The sequence below is a fragment of the Trichomycterus rosablanca genome, chromosome 2, assembly GCF_030014385.1.
Source record: "Trichomycterus rosablanca isolate fTriRos1 chromosome 2, fTriRos1.hap1, whole genome shotgun sequence".
Lineage (NCBI taxonomy): Eukaryota > Metazoa > Chordata > Actinopteri > Siluriformes > Trichomycteridae > Trichomycterus > Trichomycterus rosablanca.
Window position 1 is genome coordinate 28518863 of NC_085989.1, and position 22155 is coordinate 28541017.

The window sequence follows — 22155 nt, forward strand, 5'->3', positions numbered from 1 at the left end:
GAAAATAAATAATAAAAACATAAAGTCACCAAACAATGCAAGGAAAAGAGGATTTCTAAATGTAAAAATTGTACTCATTATATTTCATTGTAAGTGTAGTGTTAGAGAGTGGAGACATACTATTTTTTTTAGTGTTATAGGGAGTTTTTATTAACGTTTTAAATTATATATCCTAAATTTGCAATTAGATCACTTTGCATAATTAAATGAGCACAGATTCGGAGGAATGGCCCGTACCTATTCTCCACCGACTGCACTGGTGCTGAAGCTGATGAATGATTCTCACATTTTCTTTAGATCACATGTACGCAGGACATTGTTCAGTTTTGTTGGCAGAGTTTACATCTATATCTCATCTACAATTTAAATTCTAGAAGACTTCTTAAGTTTTTTATATGACATACTACGTTTTTATTTTATTTTATTCTATTTATTCAATTACATAGTGTGTACAACATTACTTGTGTACTTTAATTCTTTGTACTTTAATACTTTTTGCTTTAATGTACCTGGAGCTGCTGTAATAACTGACTTTCCCTATGGGATTAATAAAGTTATCCATCCATCCATCCATCCAATCCATCCAATCCATCCAATCCATCCCATCCATCCGAAGGAACTCAATGTAGAAACATTTGGATTTGTCTTTTATGGTTCTGCTGTTGGTAGAGGCTCAGTATTATTACAGCCTGTTAATGTGAATGTAAAATGTTTGATTGTTACTGAGTGTTAGATGAAAGCAAAATCTGAATTTGTTCATATTTTACATGAGGTTACATTTAAAACAGCCTATGTAAACCCAGCAAGCTGTTTTCTCAAGAGCATTTGATAAGTCCAGAAACAGAAATGTCTAAGGCCAAAGTGCAAGGCTGGACTTTTATTTGCAAATGTATTGCTAAAGTATGAATTTTTGAAGAATTTATTATTTTACATGACTGATCCATTTTGAGTTTCACTCTACTTGTAGGTGCTAGTACTGCTCTCAGCTTCATTTTTAATAAACACTTAACTGTCATTTCTTAAAAAAACTCATTAGCTCAGCTTAACAGAAGCTTAGGAATCTGAGTAATGATAAACACTCCATTCATGTCATGCTGGAATGCTGTCCGTTGAATTGCTTTGAATTATTTAATTTTGTATTTTTTCTTGGTTGGCCTGGGAGGAGTCCTTGCTTATTGGTTGCGCCGGCTACTTTTAAACTTTGCTGCGGCCACCCTTCTTCCCTGCGCGGGCCTCAGGCTTTTACATGCAGGAAAACCAGAGAGAGATCTGTAAGCAGAAATGATTTTCAGGTCCTGAGACGTGAGGCCTAGATCAGAACTACTGCAGTGTAGCAACTTGGCTTCTTTAATAGGTAATGAGTGTGGAACCAAAAAAATGAGGGATCTTTGATGGTTTTCAAATCCACTTTTTCATTAGCAGTATATTTTGGCCTATGGACATGGTTATGAGAAAACATCAGAGACCGCAAGAGGAAAGATGCCAGGCTATGTAATATGAGAAGGATAAGTTACAAGGATGGAGGAGGGGTAGAGGTGAAGCAGTTGGAGCAGTTATTGAGCAGGACCACTATGCAGGTAGGATAAGGGCTTTCTGTTAGCACAGAATGGTGGGATGGTCTGTCAGACCTCCAGCAGACCTCAGACCTCCTTCAGGCATGAGACCTACAGCAGTTTGTGTTGCAGTTCAAACTGGTCTGGATAAACAAACACTGACTGGATGACACTTGCACTCTCCATTCCATCTATATCCTACAAGCCACACCTCAAAATCTTAAATAATTTTACTACATATAGCAAGGTTTACTGTAAAATACTAAATGACTATATCTGGTTTTTGCATTTAGGAATAATTACACCCTTGATCCTGTTTGTAATGCACTCTGGAATACCGCTGTTGTTTCTTGATGCACATACAGTCATACCAAACACTGTCTAATTAGCTAATATTTAATTTCTCTTGAGTGAATACCCACTGATTTTAGACACACCCTATAATACTGCTGAACAGTTTTCACAAGTAACTTTGTTTTATGGTAATGCTTCAATAAACTACAGTAATCCCTCGCTATATTGCGCTTCGACTTTCGCGGCTTCACTCTATCGCGGATTTTATATGCAAGCATATCTAAATATAAATCGCGGATTTTTCGCTGGTTCGCGGATTTCTGCGGAAAAGGAGTCTTTTTATTTATGATACATGCTTCCTCAGTTGGTTTGCCCAGTTGATTTCATACACGGGACGCTATTGGCGGATGGCTGAGAAGCTACCCAATCAGAGCATGCGGTTAAGTATCCTGGGTGCTGATTGGCTCAGCGAAGGAGAGAAGCATTAGATTCCGCTTTATGCTGTATAACTGTGCGGGAAATGTTTATAAGAGTGTGGGAGGGTTTATAAGGGCTTACAATATATAAAAATAACCATATAAACACATGGTTTTTACTTCGCAGATTTTCACCTTTCGAGGAGGGATTACTGTAATTGTAAATGTAAGATCGTTGAACATATGTATAGGACTGGGCGATATGACTGAAAATCTCGATATGCTTTATAGAAGTAGTGATATACGATATGACGAAAACCTAAACAATGTATAATATTAAAGTATCAGTATTATGTGTAACACCAAAATAGCATGGTGTATTATAACTGTATAACAAAAACTGTGTGCAATATAGAAAAGATAGAGGCACAGAGAGAGACCTTTTTTACCCGTCCGTTCCTCTTCGCGGTATTTCACTGACTCAGCAATATGCAGTGGATGATGATTAAGATCATGAAATAAATTTGTCATGCCGTCACCTTTAGTTGCAACGTTTTACAGCATAATTTGCACAAAACTTTACTGTTGTGCATCATCCCTGTGGAAACCAAACCATTTCCACACAACCAACTCATGCATTTTTAATTAGATCTTCGCTACTGCTTTCGTTGTCCTACATTTTTGAGTTATTAGTTATTTCTTTTTAAACATTGTGTTCAGTCCTTCAGGGAATGATAGCGGCAACCCGGTAATAATGTTGATCAATGCATTAGTGAAGAAAAAGGCTGTGACGGTGAGCGACACCATGAACGAGTGAGGTAGACCCAAGCGCACGTGATGAACGTGGTGTTGCTTCAGCGACATACGCAGACCAACGTAGCCTGCTTCTGTGTGCGTGTGAGAGTACGTGCGCTCGCTCTTGCGAGAATGGTACTCGAATGGTATACACTATATTGCCAAAAGTATTCGCTCGTCTGCCTTCACACACATATGAACTTGAGTGATGTCCCATTCTTAATCCATAGGATTTAATATGATGTTGGCACACCCTTTGCAGCAATAACAGCTTCAACTCTTCTGAGAAAGCTTTGCACAAGGTTTAGAAGTGTGTTTATGGGAATTTTTGACCATTCTTCCCGAAGCGCATTTGTGATGTCTATCGGGTTGAGGTCAGGACTCAACTTGAGGCCAGTCAAGTTCTTCCACACAAAACTCGCTCATCCATGTCTTTATGGACCTTGCTTTGTGCACTGGTGCGCAGTCATGTTGGAACAGGAAGGGGCCATCCCCAAACTGTTCCCACAAAGTTGGGAGCATAAAATTGCCCAAAACCTCTTGGTATGCTGAAGCATTAAGAGTTCCTTTCACTGGCACTAAGGGGCCGAGCCCAACTCCTGAAAAACAACCCCACACCATAATCCCCCCCTCCACCAAACTTTACACTTGGTACAATGCAGTCAGACAAGTACCGTTCTCCTGGCAACCGCCAAACCCAGACCTGTCCATCGGATTGCCAGATGAAGAAGCGTTATTCGTCACTCCAGAGAACACATCTACACTGTTCTAGAGTCCAGTGGCGGTGTGCTTTACACCACTGCATCCGACGCTTTGCATCGCGCTTGGTGATTTAATGCTTGGATGCAGCTGCTCGGCCATGGAAACCCATTCCATGAAGCTCTCTACGCACTGTTCTTGAGCTAATCTGAAGGCCACATGAAGTGTGGAGGTCTGTAGCGATTGACTCTGCAGAAAGTTGGCAACTTCTGCGCACTATGAGCCTCAGCATCCGCTGACCCCGCTCTGTCATTTTACGTGGCTACCACTTTGTGGCTGAGTTGCTGTCGTTCCCAATCGCTTCCACTTTGTTTTAATACCACAGACAGTCATCTGTGGAATATTTAGTATCGAGGAAATTTCACGACCGGACTTGTTGCACAGGTGGCATCCTATAACGTTACCACGCTGGAATTCACTGAGCTCCTGAGAGCGACCCATTCTTTCACTAATGTTTGTAGAAGCAGTCTGCATGCCTAGGTGCTTGTGTTTTTTTTTACCCCTTTTTCTCCCACTTTTTAGCGCATCCTATTTCTACCCGTCGATCATCCTCTCACTAATGCTGGTCCATGCTCCCAATTGTTGTTTTTTTTTGTTTTTTTTCCCCACCACCACCCCCCCTCTTCGAGGGACCAATTAAACTTTATTATTGTTAATGCAAAGTACTAAAGTGTGGTCATTACGCACAGGGAAGATATACATTACATATAATAAGGAAACAATAATACAAGCAAAATAATGAACAAACTGAAAAAAAAGGGGGGTGAGAGCGGAGTGTAAAAGAAGGGAACAGACATGAGCAGACAAAAGGGAGAAGAAAAGTAATAATAATAATAAATGAAGAGAGAGGAAAGAACAAAAAAAAAAAAAAAGAAATTGCTCCCAATTGGGGAGGACGAGGCTGCTCCACGCCCCCTCCGAGACTTGCACATCAATCGAACATCTTATCACCTACACTTGACGAGCGCAGTGTGGTACGGTGCTGTGCGTGGAGGGCCACACCCCCTACCGCACTCCTTCCCCATCTCCATGCAGGCGCCACCAACCAGCCAGCAAAGGTCGTAATCGCACTAGTCTGAGAGAGAGTCCCCATCCGGCTTTTAGTCCCGCCCCCTATCTGAACAACCTGCCAATCGTTGTTCATGTAGCCACTCAGCCTTCAGCCGACAAAGGCAGAGCTGGATTCGATACGATGTATTCGAGATCCAGCTTTGGTTGCAGCGTGTGTTTTTTACCGCTGCGCCACCTGAGCGGCTAGGTGCATGGTTTTTTACACCTGTGGCCATGGAAGTGCTTGAAACACCTGAATACAATGATTTAAATGGGTGAGTGAATACTTTTGGCAATATAGTGTAACGAGTATGGACATTTTTAATATTGTGTAAAAAGTACTATTGAATATATTGATATTCACGATATACCGTCCAGCCCTAATTATGTAATATATTTAGAGTAATCCTTAGTCAGTTATTTGTGTCAGATTTTCATTTTGAAAGTTCACAGTGTTCATGTTGATTTTACTGCTCTGCATCACTGCCATTTTTGCAACATTTATAAAGTTTTTTTTAATCAGTAAGCATGTCGGGCTTGTTGATATGAAACTCTTACACTTTGCAAGTGAGAGTTCAGCCAATAGGTTGAGAGAGTAAATAAAATGCATATAGAGCCACATCAAAGTCACCCTACTGTTGCCTGAACTCCAAATCTTCACCAGAAACGATTGGTTATTAGTTGCTTTGGATTGTATTGCTGCTTCTTGCTGTCTTTACCTAAATCATACTTGTTTGTTGTCTTATATTAGAATTCTGTCTCTGTTTGTCTCTGTTGGTCTCATTCTAAGAGATCTTTTTTTCCCACCGTCACATTTTACATTTATCACAATTAGCAGACGAATTCAACTGCAACTAACACAATGCCAGCAACTGCTGGTTAAGAGCCTTGCGAGTGTTAAATTGGGAATGGCGGGATGTGAACCAGGGACCTTCTGATCCATAGTCCATAACCTTAACCGCTAAGCTACCCCTGCACTACCAGTAGTAATTATGCAAGTCACTGAGGATTTTCTTTTCCTCTTTCTTTCCGACCCAGAGTCTGCTGAGCTATTTTTATTCTCCCTCTCCATGAAGCCGCGCTCAACCTTTGCTTTGGCCTATAATCCTTATGTACTGCTGTACTGAGAAGCGCTAGGGTTTATGTAGCACTGTTTGGAGTTTGCGATCTTGCATGGCCTATTAAGCTAATAATGGTATCACGTTTAACTTTTCTCCTCTCTCATTGCTTTGTTGCTTTTAAATGCTAACTTTGGGCGCTGTGTATACAATAGCATATTTAAGAGAGGAAGCCATTGATAATATAACAGTTATGTAATTGTTATAATTGTCTAGTTTTAAGCGTATTCCTAGCACCAAATGCTGTCCTTCAGTCTGTCTTCTGCTTATTTTTTTTAAAGTGTGTGCTGTTTGCATAGCGTCTGCTCCTGTTTTCTCTACCCTGTTATTAGGGGGCCAGATCTCTGGGAACTAGCAAGAAATATTACACAGACGTTAACAGTGCGCACCTACTCTTGTGAAATATTTATTATAGCTGTTTTTTTTCCACTCAGTCCAGTTGGAGCTTATCTCTCTCTCGTCACTGCTGCCACCACTCTCTCAATGTTAAACATTGCCACTCTCTCAGTGTAAACACATGTGATCAGGTGATGGAATAATTAAAGCTTGTTTGCAGTTGCACTACAGCCTCTCTCACTTTCTCTTACTATGTCTCTCGGTGTTGTGCAAGTCATGTGATAAGTCCCTTGAGCTCAATGTGCTCCATACTTGAGAGTACCTAAATGTGTAGATTTGTAATAATAATGATAGTCCTTTTTCACTGCCACCTGTATTAAAATGTATTAATAATAATAAAAATGTCATTAGAATAATTAGATAATGTCACACACAAATAACTGGTCGTTCCTCCAGTACGCCATGTTTCATCAAGCAGTGATTACATAACACGCCTGCATAGTGCTTAACAAACTTGTAGACTGAAGGAAGCACATCCACTAGTATCCAAGTCTGTTCCTCTATGTGTGTTTGCGCATGCCACACTGTGTGACCCGAACAGAAACCCGTAAGTGATGGAAAGAGAGTAATTGATCTAGAGAGACTATGCCCTGCAGTACCACCTCACTACTCTTCTAGTCATTTTCTGAAATAGGAGTGGAAAGCAATGCCTGAGAGACTGTGGGTGATATGTAGCACAAAATTACATGTGTGTGCATGTGTGTATGTATGTGTGTGTGTGTGTGTGTGTGTGTGTGTGTGTGTGTGTGTGTGTGTGTGTATCAGCCATAACATTAAAACCACCTCCTTGTTTCTACCCTCACTGTCCGTTTTATCAGCTCCACTTACCATATAGAAGAACTTTGTAGTTCTACAATTACTGACTGTAGTCCATCTGTTTCTCTACATACTGTTTTAGCCTGCTTTCACCCTTTTCTTCAGTGATTAGGACCCCCACAGGACCACCACAGAGTAGATATTATTTAGGTGGTGGATCATTCTCAGCACTGCAGTGACACTGACATGGCGGTGGTGTGTTAGTGTGTGTTGTGCTGGTATGTGTGGACCAGACACAGCAGCGCTGCTGGAGTTTTTAAACTCCTTACTGTCACTGCTGGACTGAGAATAGTCCACCAACCAAAAATATCCAGCCAACAGTGTCCCGTGGGCAGCGTCCTGTGACCACTGATGAAGGTCTAGAAGATGACCAACTCAAACAGCAGCAATAGATGAGCGATCGTCTCTGACTTTACATCTACAAGGTGGACCAACTAGGTAAGAGTGTCTAATAGAGTGGACAGTGAGTGGACACAGTATTTAAAAACTCCAGCAGCGCTGCTGTGTCTGATCCACTCACACCAGTACAACACACACTAACACACCACCACCATGTCATTGTCACTGCCACCTAAAGAATGCCTACTCTGTGGGGGTCCTGACCATTGAAGAACAGGGTGAAAGCAGGCTTAGAAAGTATGTAGAGAAAATGGACAGTGAGTGTAGAAATAAGGAGGTGGTTTTAATGTTATGGCTGATCAGTGTAATGGACTGTTACAGTTAAGGTTTTACTTTTGGAGGAAATTTTTGATTTACACGAGTGACATGAAATGTTGAAACATGTGCTTTCACATCTGTATTTACCCATTTGTATGTTTGTCTCGAGCCACTTTGGGCTTTAGTGCAATGTACACAGGAGCATGCTCTCCATTAGAGCAGTAAAAAGTGTGTTTTACAGACCTAATACTGAAAATGTAGCCTGCTGCGACGTGGCATTTTCAGCCCCCTCCATACCCTTAAGTACAGAAACTAAACATTTTCCTAAATACCAGCAGTTCCATTTGTCAGTCTTTAAAAACCAGACTGCTTTTATGTTAACAGACCTGCACACAGTATGGCTTCTATAGATCTGATTTACTGTAACCGACTTTGTTTACTGCTGTTGAGTTGGTTGTAAATTGATTGACAACATATATATAAATGTGTGTGTATGTATATATATATATTATTTTATTTCCGCATTTTTTTAAATTTCTTTTGAAATAGGGAAATCTATTTATACAAATTATGTGTTATTGCTGTGGCAAATTGTATTTTGTATTTTTCTGCCTACAACACACTCAAAAAAGTTGGGACAGGGGCAAAACAAAAGTTTATATAATAAAACATTCAACTAACAGCTCGAAACATTCTATAATGAGCAGGTGATGGTGGAAACGTGTGCAGTGGTCAGATGAGTACATGGGTCTGTCTGAAAACTGAGTGAGCTCTCTACATAGATTAATTTTACATCATTCTATGCGCACTCCTTCCTATACTGCCTACCAAGGTGTGTTATTTCTAAGCTATAAACTGACTGAATAACAAGGGAGCATCTGTAGGCAATCCCAGCATTCAGTGTGGCACAACTGTAAATAAATTCTCATTCATTTTTAATTCGTACAAAGGTGCGCAAGTGTAATTTCTTTGCAAATTTGGGCTTATTGTCAATAACAATTTAACCGTTTTTGATACACGGAGGGAGATGTTGGCTTGCGTGCTAGTGGGTTGTGTTGCCTCAGCTCAGTGTTTTGAATGCCCCGAGGCTAACTGTGTTGGTAAGTGAAAACTGCAGTGATGTAATCACTGTTTAAGTAGTGTGTATGAATAACCTGCCCTATAAGTTTGTTGTCTTATTAGAATCCTCTCTACTTAGGCAGCTGTCTAGGTAGGAAGTAGTCAGCAAGGCAGCTCACTAGGTTTTCGGACAGACCCCATGTTTCAGCTTGTTTTGAGGAAATACAGATGTTGAGTTCTTTGTTATCAGTGAAAGGTGCAACACCCAACATCTGTCATGGTATGGGGGTGCATCAGTGTCCATGACATGGGTAACAGACTTTCATATATGTAAAGGTACCATTGACGGGGTGGCATATATTTTGGGATTTTAAAGAGACACATAGTACCAGTGACATGACGTTTTTTCTGGAAAGTCTATGTTTATTTTAGCAAGGTTTCGTACTCTATGTGCTACAACAGTGTGGCTCTGTAGTCACAGAGTGTGTGTGCTTGAGTGGCCTGCCTGCAGTCCAGAACTATCTGAAAATATATGGCACATCTTGAAGATGAGAATTAGACAACATTGACAATAGACTGTTGAGCAGCTGAAATCTCTTATCAAGAAAGAATGGGCAAAAATTCCAACAATTAGTGTCCTTTTTATAAACATTTGTATTTGTTGATTCTTAGTATTCTCATAAACCCAGCCACTGACCACAATTCTGAGAGCTGGGCTCTATAGAGTGGGGAAAGGTCACTACAGAGCTCTTGAGCCTCCTTTGACGCTGTTAGCATTTTGACCCGGTTGCACTTTGGAGATGTTTGGATTCCTATTAGTGTTTTGAATTTATGCTTGAATGTGTCTAATAGGAATCATGTCAGCTGCTGTTAAGCTAAATAAGCACTTATTGAAGTGGTGCAAACTGCAGTGCATCCACACACTGACAGCTGTATGACAGCTCCACAGCTGGGTCTGGACCATTTGTTTTTTCATAAGCTGGTCCTCAGTCTGCGTGTTGGAATTGAATTGACTCACTTGTCCAGTCAGCGCTTTGAGTTTGTAGGGCTGCAGTTGTATTTTCATGATCTCAGTGTCTTTGATGTGTCTACATGAATGACATATGTGGCGACCTCAACACACACACACTCACGGTTTGGACAGTTGGTTGGTGACCTTTGCCCTCGACTGCTCCTTAGCAATTATTCCTTTTGGTAGGAGGGACAGCTGTAAGTCACTCGCCAATTGTGTGTCCATGTAGGCGCCATGCCGGCTGAGTCAATAGATTTGTGATAGTGGGGTGCTTCAGTGTGATTTGTATTTAATGATTACATGAATGAATGGCATTAAACATGTGAATGGATTGAATCAGAAAATATTTGAAGGCTGATTCCATACTGATCCTGTGTAGGGTCAGTGTCATTGGTTCAACCTGGTACTAGGTGGGAACATTCATGTTTAATCATTCTAAACACTGCTTTGGTTTCCTTTATTCGTAAACATGTATTAATTTTACTAGTTTTCTAGTTATGTAGTTTATTGTAAATGACATTCATGTGCCCAGGTGGCGCAGCAGGATATTCCGCTAGCACACCCTAGAAACTCGGTGTTGCCACCGGTCGGCTGGGCACCATCTAGCGGGCGTAATTGGCAGTGCCTGCAGCAGATACTAATTGGCCACTATACAGTGGGGCCAAAAAGTATTTAGTCAGCCACTGATTGTGCAGGTTCTCCTACTTAGAAAGATGAGCGAGGTCTGTAATTTTCATCATAGGTACACTTCAACTATGAGAGACAAAATGAGAAAAAAAAATCCAGGAAATCACATTGTAGGATTTTTTAAGAATGTATTTGTAAATTATGGTGGAAAATAAGTATTTGGTCACCCACAAACAAGCAAGATTTCTGGCTCTCACAGACCTGTAACTTCTTCTTTAAGAAGCTCTTCTGTCCTCCACTCGTTACCTGTATTAATGGCACCTGTTTGACCTCGTTGTCTGTATAAAAGACACCTGTCCACAGCCTCAAACAGTCAGACTCCAAACTCAACCATGGCCAAGACCAAAGAGCTGTCGAAGGACACCAGGAAGAAAATTGTAGACCTGCACCAGGCTGGGAAGAGTGAATCTACAATAGGCAAGCAGGTTGGTGTGAATAAATCAACTGTGGGAGCAATTGTAAGAAAATGGAAGACATAGAAGACCATTGATAATCTTCCTCGATCTGGGGCCCCCACGCAAGATCTCATCCCGTGGGGTCAAAATGATCATGAGAAAAGTGAGCAAAATTCCCAGAACTACACGGAGGGACCTGATGAATGACCTGCAGAGAGCTGGGACCAAAGTAACAAAGGCTACCATCAGTAACACACTACGCCGAGAGGGACTCAAATCCTGCAGTGCCAGGCGTGTCCCCCTGCTTAAGCCAGTACATGTCCAGGCCTGTCTGAAGTTTGCCAGAGAGCTTATGGATGATCCAGAAGAGGATTGGGAGAATATCATGTGGTCAGATGAAACCAGAATGGAACTTTTTGGTAAAAACTCAACTCGTCGTGTTTGGAGGAAGAAGAATGCTGAGTTGAACACCATACCTACTGTGAAGCATGGGGGTGGCAACATCATGCTTTGGGGCTGTTTTTCTGCAAAGGGGACAGGACGACTGATCCGTGTTAAGGGAAGAATGAACGGGGCCATGTATCGTGAGATTTTAAGCCAAAACCTTCTTCCATCAGTGAGAACATTGAAGATGGAACGTGGCTGGGTCTTCCAGCATGACAATGATCCCAAACACACCGCTCGGGCAACGAAGGAGTGGCTCCGTAAAAAGCATTTCAAGGTCCTGGAGTGGCCTAGCCAGTCTCCAGACCTCAACCCCATAGAAAATATGTGGAGGGAGTTGAAAGTCCGTGTTGCCCAGCGACAGCCCCAAAACATCACTGCTCTAGAGGAGATCTGCATGGAGGAATGGGCGAAAATACCAGCTACAGTGTGTGCAAACCTGGTGAAGACTTACAGGAAACGTTTGACCTCTGTCATTGCCAACAAAGGTTATGTTACAAAGTATTGAGTTGAACTTTTGTTATTGACCAAATACTTATTTTCCACCATAATTTACAAATAAATTCTTTAAAAATCCTACAGTGTGATTTCCTGAATTTTTTTTTCTCATTTTGTCTCTCATAGTTGAAGTGTACCTATGATGAAAATTACAGACCTCTCTCATCTTTCTAAGTAGGAGAACTTGCACAATCAGTGGCTGACTAAATACTTTTTGGCCCCACTGTATCTGCAGGGTGGGGGCCGGCCTATGTGTGGGTGGGTGGGTCTTCATACACTGTGTAAGGACCCTGATTGGCAGAAGAGACGCCTGTGCAGAATGTATGGGCGAGAAGAGGAGGGCTGTGCACGTGTCGAAAGAGGCGTGTACAGCGACGTGCTCTCCTCGGATGCAATCTGGCATCTCTCAGCAGCGAAAGACAAAATTGACTGTGCTATTTCAGGAGGAAAATGGGCGAAAATGCATAATGTGGACATTGCACATGCGGATCTGGTGCAAAAATAACGTGGATATTTTGCACCATTCTCTGGACTCAGTTTATCATCTTATAATAACTACAATAATGTTGTCAGGAAAAGCTTCAATATACCAACTGCATCTCTGTTATTTGCATGGTGTGTTTAGTTAGCTCTTGTAATAAATTGTAAACTGTTTGCTAATGACTGTATGAGATCTGCATTCATGCTGCTGAACTGGTTTTGCTGATCGTGTTTGTGTGACTTGTTGATATGAAACTCTGTGATGTTTTTTAGTTTAATGGGACGCTTTAAGCTTTTTAGGTGCAACACCCAACATCTGTCATGGTATGGGGGTGCGTCAGTGTCCATGACATGGGTGACTTTCATACGCGTGGAGGTACCATTGACATGGAGGTGTATATTTTGGGATTTTAAAGAGGTAATAGAGGTAACTTAGTGGTTAAGGTACTGGACTAGTAATCAGAAGGTTGCTGGTTTAAGCCCTACCACTGCCACTGTTGGGCCACTGAGCAAGGCCGTTAATCCTCAATTGCTGGAACTGTAAATTGCTTTGGATAAAAGCATCTGCTAAATGCTGTAAATGTAAAGAGACACATGCTGCCATTCACAAGACTTTCCTCAGAGCAAAGACAGCATTCTGTGATATCCAGTAGGTAACAGGTAACTAGGTGAGGTACGAGGGATCTTCAGAAAGTTTGGGCACTTTTATATTATGGTTGGAAGCGGTGAGGGTGGGAGGAGTAGTAATTGGTCGTGTCCGAGAGCTGCTTGTAGTCTGGATTTAGCACCACCTGATTTCCACCTTTTTGGACCTCTCGAAGAAGCTTTAAGGGAAAGAAGTTGCTATCAATGCTGTCGTTAGCTGGCCGACATGTTTCCACAGGCCAAATTCAAAGTTGTTTGTGCTTTGTTTCTTAGTGTGTTTGGGAGCATGCAGCTGTTGTCAGCAGGTCATCTCAGCTGTCTCCGGCGCCAAGTGGACCTACTGCAACTGGCCTTGCTCTGTACTTCCCCAGCTCATTTGCTCACTTGCTCATTCACTTCCTTTCTCACAGTCTCTCTTTATTTCTTTCAGTTTCTATGTCTCAGCCTGCTCTCGCACCCCGTTTCACTGTTTATTCCTCTATCCCTCCTTTGTGATGATCACTATATGCTTACTGTCTCTGCCTCCTGGCCTCCTGCCACACACAGATTGAGCTTTCTTCTCCTTATTCAGTGCATCATTGCTTTTTGCACTCTTTCCGTTAAATCGCTCCTTGCTTTATATATTACCAGTGGAGAGAAGAAACCCACAGCTTGTCTAAGCTGTAATATACTATTAAAATCATTGCTTGGACATTGTCTCAGTCCTGGAGGTCAGAGTGAGCTGCTAATCAGACTCTACTGAGCTGTTTAGTCATGTGTACAGTTTAATAGGACATCATCAGCACTGCCTGGAGTCAGTGTATGTTAGCTTATTTTCCAGTGGATGGCACTGTATAGCTCCTTTTACACTTTACATTTGCATCATTTACTCCTGATGAGCAGTCGTTTACTTAGAGGTGGACGAAACACTAACCCAGGCGCCTAGAATGTCAGGCAATTCCCTGCATTTAGGGGCTGCACGATGGGTAGCAGGGTTTGATTCCTAGGTGGAACGGTCCGGGTCCTTTCTGTGTGGAGTTCTGTGTGTATGTTTCCCCTGGGAGCTCCCGTTTCCTCCCACAGTCCAAAGACATGCAAGTGAGGTGACTGTGACTGTGTTTGATATTTAACTTGAACTGATGAATCTTGTGTAACCAGTAACTACAACTGCTTTGTGTTAAAAATCCTAATAGAAATAAATACAATTCCCTGCATTAAAAGAACTGGATTAATTTTCTCTCCAGAACACTGCTTTTATATACATTTGGTTAGAATTTGTGGAAGAAATGAGAAACTACATATGTTACAGGGCAGTAATGATTTGATCTTGCACTGAATTGTCGACCTTTATTACACTCCTGTGCCCTCAAGGCTTCAGTCACTTTAGCTGGCTTAACACCACTTTCATCTAGGCTTTGGTCTTGGCCTACTAATAAGCACATTGTATGATTATCATGTTTAATAAACACATAATTTAGTACTCAGCATTTTTAAACAGCACTAGTTTACAGGCTTAAATGTTTAAAATCTAATGCTTGATCTCAACCACCACAAAAGGGATCAGCACAAGGCTGTAATCACGATATGTACTAGGGCAAATGTCTCCCTTTCACTATATTTAGGGCGGCACGGTGGCTCAGTGGGTAGCACTGACGCCTCACAGCAAGAAGGTCCTGGGTTCGATCCCCAGGTGGGGCAGTCCGGGTCCTTCTGTGTGGAGTTTGCATGTTCTCCCCGTGTCTGCGCTGGTTTCCTCCGGGAGCTCCGGTTTCCTCCCACATCCAAAGACATACAAGTGAGGTGAATTGGAGATACAAAATTGTCCATGACTGTGTTTGATATAACCTTGTGTGAACTGATGAACCTTGTGTAATGAGTAACTACCGTTCCTGTCATGAATGTAACCAAAGTGTAAAACATGACGTTAAAATCCTAATAAACAAACACAATATTCAGATACCCCCCCCCCCCACAAACACACACTTTAATATAATGATGTAGAAATTAGAAATGAACACACCACTCACTAGCTTTGTGTAATGTTAGGATCTGTTAGTGTTTCCATCAGTTGTTGATATGACAGAAATGTTTTAAAATGCCCCCAATCCAATTAGATTTGACCACCCCCACCCCTCTCCAATGTTCAATTCGTGGTTAAGTCCTTGGGTCAGCATGTCCTACCTGATTGTGTATCAGCTTCAGATCACACACAAGCCCTGGTTGTAATTATCAGTGAATAGTACTAGGACACAAGTTGTTCTAGGTCATGCCATTCAGTTGGAACTTGATGCGTTAAGTATAAACCAGCCTCACTGTCAAGGTGCCCTTTATATTTAGAACAAAGGGACATGATGATTGATGCTGAATATTAATAAATCATCATATCGTCCTGCCTAAGCATATGAATAGTAACAATAAGATAAAGATTTCTCCCCCAAATTCTTTATTAGAGGTAAGGAACTTACCTGTTGGACAGTTTTACAGGATAGTAGCTTTGCTTTACTTATGTCTCAGTCAGGGATGTCACTGATTAAGACGAGACAAGTGTTTGTTAAAAATGCCATTTAAATTCATTGCCAGGGGTGTCACAATGCCTTACAGCAGATAGGTCCTGGGTTTGATTCTCAGGTGGAGTGGTCTGCGTCCTTTCTGTGTGGAGTTTGCATGTTCTCCCCGTGTCTGTGTGGGTTTCCTCCGGGACTCCGGTTTCCTTTCAGTCCAAAGACATGCAAGTGAAGTAAATTGGAGAAACTAAATTGTCCATAAATGTGTTTGATATTAAACTTGAATCTTGTGTAACCAGTAACTACTGTTCCTGTCATGAATGTAACCAAAGTGAGTAAAACATAACGTTAAAATCCTAATTAAATAAAATGAAATAAATTTTTTTTGCCAGCAGCTGATGCTTGATTCCAATCAAGAGCTCTGCTACAGTCTGTACAGATAAAGACCGCTGATTTGAAACACATCCCGATCCACCTACAGAGTGCAGCTCCAGCTCTGTGTACAGCTACATTCAGGTCTAATTTAAACAGGAAACTTTTTTTAATGCCTTTATATTATTTAAATAATGAACAGCTGAACTATTACACAAGCTAGTTTGTCACAGTATGGAATATAAGTGCTTTGCACATGTGAATCTGGTGCAAAATGATGTGGATAATTTGCATCATGCAACAAACTGCAAAAATGTTGTCAGGCAAAGCTTTAATATACCAACTGCAGCTTTATAAATTATGAATAGCAAGTTAAGTTAGCGCTTGTAGTGAGCTCTTTGCTGCTGACTTGGTGTTAAATCTACATTCATACTGCTGAACTGGCTCTGTGTTTATGTTCATCTTACTCGTCTACATTACTGCCATGTTTTTTCACTGAATAAACAATAAAGGCTCATTAATATGAAGCTCTGTGATATGTTTTGTATGTTGATGGGACTCTATAAGCTTGTGGCTTTATCAGTAAGGCTCAACCTAATTCACGGCCATGGAGCGTGAAATTAGCAGTTTCTTGTGTAATATGCAATTTGCTGTGAAATTCAAAATGTAAGGTTTGTGTTTAGCGATTTAACATTTTTAATTCGTGTAGTGTTCAAGTGCCTCACGTTTACTGGTTAATTTGCACTATGAGGCAATCCTACAGCAATTTAGTTAGCAATCGCTTATTTAAAATGTCTAAGATGTCTAAAGCAGCTAAAAACACTTCTAGGGTAATTGAGAATTCTGTAGATGCAGAGGTGGGGGTGTCAAAACACGGACAAGTATTTTTATCTTTGAGACAGAACACGAAGCCTCGCACTGTTGTTGGATGTTCTAGCTTTACATTTAACCATTTAGGTAGGCTGTGCTGTGTATTGTAGCTTCCCTTTATTATATCATTCGATTTATTGAATGTTATTTAATGACTGTCATGGAATGTTTCACTTTTCTTTAAAAATCGGTAAAATCTGTGATTTTTAATAAATGAGGTTCGATAAACTAAGGTTCGATAAACTACATTTGTCTGTGAATTTAGTAGGGCCCTAATTATCAGTTAAATGAGCAAAATTGGCATCTTTAGTTCTAGTACAAGCATAAATAGTTGGGGTTCTAATTTTCTTATTGTAAAAGGCTTCAAAGCTAATATACTCACTTAAACCTTCAGTTTGGACTGTCGGAGGCAAGAATTCCTCATCCCACCATTAATCTGTTGTGTGAGAAGTTTATTTCTCGGTTGCTGGCAGCACACAGATGATTGAGTCAGTAATATATTTGCTCTTTACTGTACCACAGTCCATGAGCAGCACCCTGTCTAGCATTGAGAAAATAAATGTCTAGGTGAGAGACTCTGTTTGTGGAGGAAAGTGATAATCTCTTGTGAGAGTGGCTGTAAATAGAAAATGGAGAGAATTGTTTGGCTGGCCTCCATTTTTCTGTGTTAAAATGAAGCGATGGCCTTCTAGCAAAAGCTGCAAATAAGAAATCACATTTTAGCCCTGAGGAGCGCCAGTTTACAATTACCTTTACACAATCTGTGACCCTGTGTGGTGAGCCTCATGTTGCTGTAGATTAGCGAGCTTCAAGGCTTTTACGAGCGGCAGATTGTGAGAGAATAACGTCATGTGGTGACTTTGTTTTAGTCTGTTCAGTTCTTTTACACGATTCAATCAATACATTCATTACATATATCACATGTTTAACATGGCTTTTTCATTGCTTGGAAATAGTAAGGTGCCAATTCATTAAAGGACATCTCACATTTACTCACTCACTCACTCTTACCTACTCACTTACCCACTCACTCACTTACCCACTCACCCACTCACTCACCCACCCAATCACTCACTCACTCAATCACTCACTCACTCAATCACTCTATTACCTACTCACTTACCCTCTCACTCACTCACCCACTCACTCAACCACCCACCCAACCACCCACCCAATCACTCACTCACTCACTATATTACCTACTCACTTACCCTCTCACTCACTTACCCACCCACCCAATCACTCACTCACTCACCCAATCACTCACTCACTCACTCACTCTATTACGTACTCACTTACCCTCACTCACTTACCCACTCACTCACTTACCCACTCACTCAACCACCCACCCAACCACCCACCCAATCACTCACTCACTCACTCTATTACCTACTCACTTACCCTCTCACTCACTTACCCACTCACCCACTCACTCAACCACCCACCCAATCACTCACTCACTCTATTACCTACTCACTTACCCTCTCACTCACTTACCCACTCACTTAACCACCCACTCAATCACTCACTCACTCACTATATTACCTACTCACTTACCCTCTCACTCACTTACCCACTTACCCACTCACTCAACCACCCACCCAATCACTCACTCACTCACTCTATTACCTACTCACTTACCCTCTCACTCACTTACCCACTCACTCACTTACCCACCCAACCACCCACCCAATCACTCACTCACTCACTCACTCTATTACCTACTCACTTACCCTCTCACTCACTTACCCACTCACTCAACCACCCACCCAATCAATCACTCACTCACTCACTCTATATTACCTACTCACTTACCCTCTCACTCACTTACCCACTCACTCAACCACCCACCCAATTACTCACTTACTCACTCACTCTATTACTCACTTACCTACTCACCTCTCACGCCCTCCCTCACTCACCCACTCACTCACCCACTCACTCACCCACTCACTCACCCACTCACTCCTTCCTTCACTAACTCACTCCCTCACTCACTCACTCACTTACTTACTTTATTACTTATTCACTCACTCACTCACTTACTCACTCACCCTCTCACTCACCCCCTCACTCACCCCCCCACCCACTCACAATTTCTGTCATGTCAAATACTATTTAATTTGTGTAGCTATTTTACAATAAAATAAGTCAGGCTGCTTTAGAAAGACCAAGGTGCAACATTCTTATTAAGCAAGTTTAATGCAACAGTCGCAAAGAAAAAAGCCTCAGTGTAATAAGGAGTAAAACTGAAAGGAACAAGAAGCAGAAAGCCTCCCAGTCTCGCTGTGCAGCATGTACATTCCTCTATACACCAGTATAATAACGTGAATAGCTCGTGAGATTCTGTTCTGTTCTGTTCTGTTCAGAGGCAGATTAGCATGTTTCCTGTGCTCACGTGTCAGAAAAAACAAACCTGCACACACACTGATACAGACACACACCCACCACCAGCCATTACATCATACAGCTGCGAGACAGACTGAGAGCAGAGAGAGAGAGAGAGAGACTCACAGACAGAGAGAGACACACAGACAGAGAGAGATAAAGCTACTTTGAATCTTGATTGGGAGACAGGGACACACATTTAGAGACAGAAACACAGAGACAGAGCAAGAGACAGAAAGACAGACAGACTAAATCATCAGAGAGAAAGACAATAAGATAGACATACAGACAGAAAGACAAAGTGAGAGACAGACAGACAAAAACAGATAGACAGACAAAAATACAGACAGACAGAGTGAGAGACAGAAAGAGAAACGGACAGAAAAGCAGACAGACACACTGGTAGGCAGGCAGATACCCAGACAGTAGCTTGGTTATTGTGCTCACTACACTCTCACATTCTCAGTCAGTGATTGGCACTTTCCCTGAGGCTCACAATGAGCTCCTGATATTTTCACCCATCGTACCTACACACACACACACACACACACAGCAGGTCAATCCTCCCCCATTTCTAAGCTGCACAATTACCCCCTGTTAACCTAGTCCTAGTACCACTTCAGGTTCTATTACAAGCTCTGTCACAGTTTTGATTTTATAATCATGGTAACTGCAGTGTTACTGTTTATCCAACATACAGTGTTCACATTTTTCTATTTACAACTGATGATTGACATTTTTATTATTGTATTATTTAACATCTCCTGAGCCTCTCCATATGAACATATTCCTCATTCTATTTTTAATGCTATCAGGTTGCATTGTAGTTATTCCTCCCATTGTGCTCACTTTGTTTCAGTATGGGTTTCCTCTTTGTGAGTCACGATTCTAGTTCGGCCCTGACCTGATCCTGCCAATGTGAGCACAGATCCAGTCTGGTAGGAGCGTATGAGTAACTTTTCCAGCTCACCCTTAACCACCAGAGCCAGCCACTGAATCATAGAAAACAAGTGCTGGAGCAGAAGGGCCAGTTCAGCCCGGTCACTGCTGAGGCATTAACGACTGTTTAAACTGAATCCTATCCAAAGTCTGATGTAGCTAGCATCATTTATTAAACAGGAATGAAAGAATAAAGAGGTTCTGCCTACAATAACTGAGGTTCAGTATCAGTGCTGTGTGCAGTACTAATTAATAGCACTTTATTATATCAGTATTCCTGAATCCTGAAATCATGTGCTTATTGTGTTGCTGATGATTTTATTCCTTTATTTCTTACATGTGTGTTTCTTTTTCAGGATTTCGCCGTAATGAAGACATGAAAGCAATAGAAGTTTTGCCTATTCTAAAGGAAAAAGTGGCCTTTTTGTCAGGTGGGTGTTTGATTATATAATACTGGGTGATGGATGTATATTGTTTGACATGTGAGCATGAAGTTATTGATTTATTTGCAGCTGAATTGGCTGATTGCATTTTTTGAGGGTTGGGGCATGGAAATGAATTTATTATTATTATTATTTTAAGCGGCCAAACAAACACTTAAAGCACATTTTTATTGCTTGCTAGATGAATTTGCTCTTTTAAAGGCTACATTGGATTGTTAAAGTCTTGAATGAAATCAAAGTACATAATAATTTACACATCAGTTTGGTAAAAGCTCACCACCTTTGGGCTCTCGAGCTTAAATCCCAGGTGGTGCTGTTGACATGGCCGGGTTTCCAAACAGGCACATTTGCTTGTGCCTGATAGAGGGAGGTCGACTGCAGTTCATTGCCGCTGTACAACTGCGATTTATGCATCTCTCTCTAAGACATGCGACTCCACTGGCAGGTGAACAGGGCAGTGTTAGCTCAGTGGTTAAGGTACTAGACTAGTAATCAAAAGGTCCCTGGTTCAAGCCCCACCACCACCAGTTTGCCACTTTTGGGCTCCTGAGAAACAGCTGTATCAACCGCAATTGTAAGTCGCTTGGGATAAAAGTGTCCTGTAAATGCCATAAATGTAAACGTAATGTCAATGAAAAAATAGTGCGTGACTGAGTGGTTAGGGAAATTGGGAATAGGGAAATTGGCATTCAGATTAGGTTGGGAGAAATATGTAATATGTTGGGGGTGGTTGTATAAGCTTTTACAACTACAGCTTTTCACAATTTTCTGCTAAGCCAATCAAATTCAGTGAAGACTTGGGTCATTGATTGCTTACATAGCAAAAGCAGTTTGTCATTAAGTCACAGAGAAACAACTGGTGCAGAAATGATAAACATTTCAAGACTGTCACAGCACAAGTGTGTGTAAAAGTTTGACTTCATTTGCTTTAACATTAACATTTAACGTTTAACATTTGGCATCACATTCGGGTACCAAAACGGCGTCAGTTTTTGGCCGAGCTGAGTTTAGCTATGTCACTTGCCGTATCACAGATTTAAATTTCACCATGTTTCAATATTGTTTTTGTTTACGTTTTTTGGCAGGTTCTGAGCAATATTAAATCTTTGCAGTATTTATACAGAACTGCAGTAAATATCTCTGAGATAGTGGTGCAGAATGTAACTAAACACAGCTCAGCTTTAATTGCCTCTAGCTGCTTATACTCATCAGGTAAAAACCACCTCACACAGCTGATCTATTGATTATTCAGACTATCAAAGACAGGATGATCTTTGAAGCTCTGGTCTGACTGTAGCTGTAACACAAGCAACTTACCCTCTCCTTGTCCTTGCATTATCTCTGTGCTCTATGTTTATGGAACATCTAATGCCTAGTTCACACTACATGATTTACATGATGTAGGGCAAGTCGTAGCCTAGTGGTTAAGGTACTGGACTAGTAATTAGAAGGTCGTTGGTTCAAGCCTCACCACTGCCAGGTTGTCACTGTTGGGCCCTTGAGCAAGGCCCTTAACCCTCAATTGCTCAGACTGTATACTGTAACTGTAATGTAAGTCGCTTTGGATAAAAGGCGTCTGCTAAATG

At 41.4% G+C, this 22155-nt stretch overlaps 1 protein-coding gene across 1 annotated transcript in view; it reads left to right on the forward strand.

The window, feature by feature from the left end:
• Positions 1-22155, forward strand: part of trioa (trio Rho guanine nucleotide exchange factor a) — a 157217-nt gene that overhangs the window by 39907 nt on the left and 95155 nt on the right. Inside the window, exon 3 of the mRNA XM_063013962.1 lies at positions 20483-20557. Within this exon, the coding sequence (XP_062870032.1) occupies positions 20483-20557 (75 nt within the window). The remainder of the gene's footprint in view (positions 1-20482; positions 20558-22155) is intronic.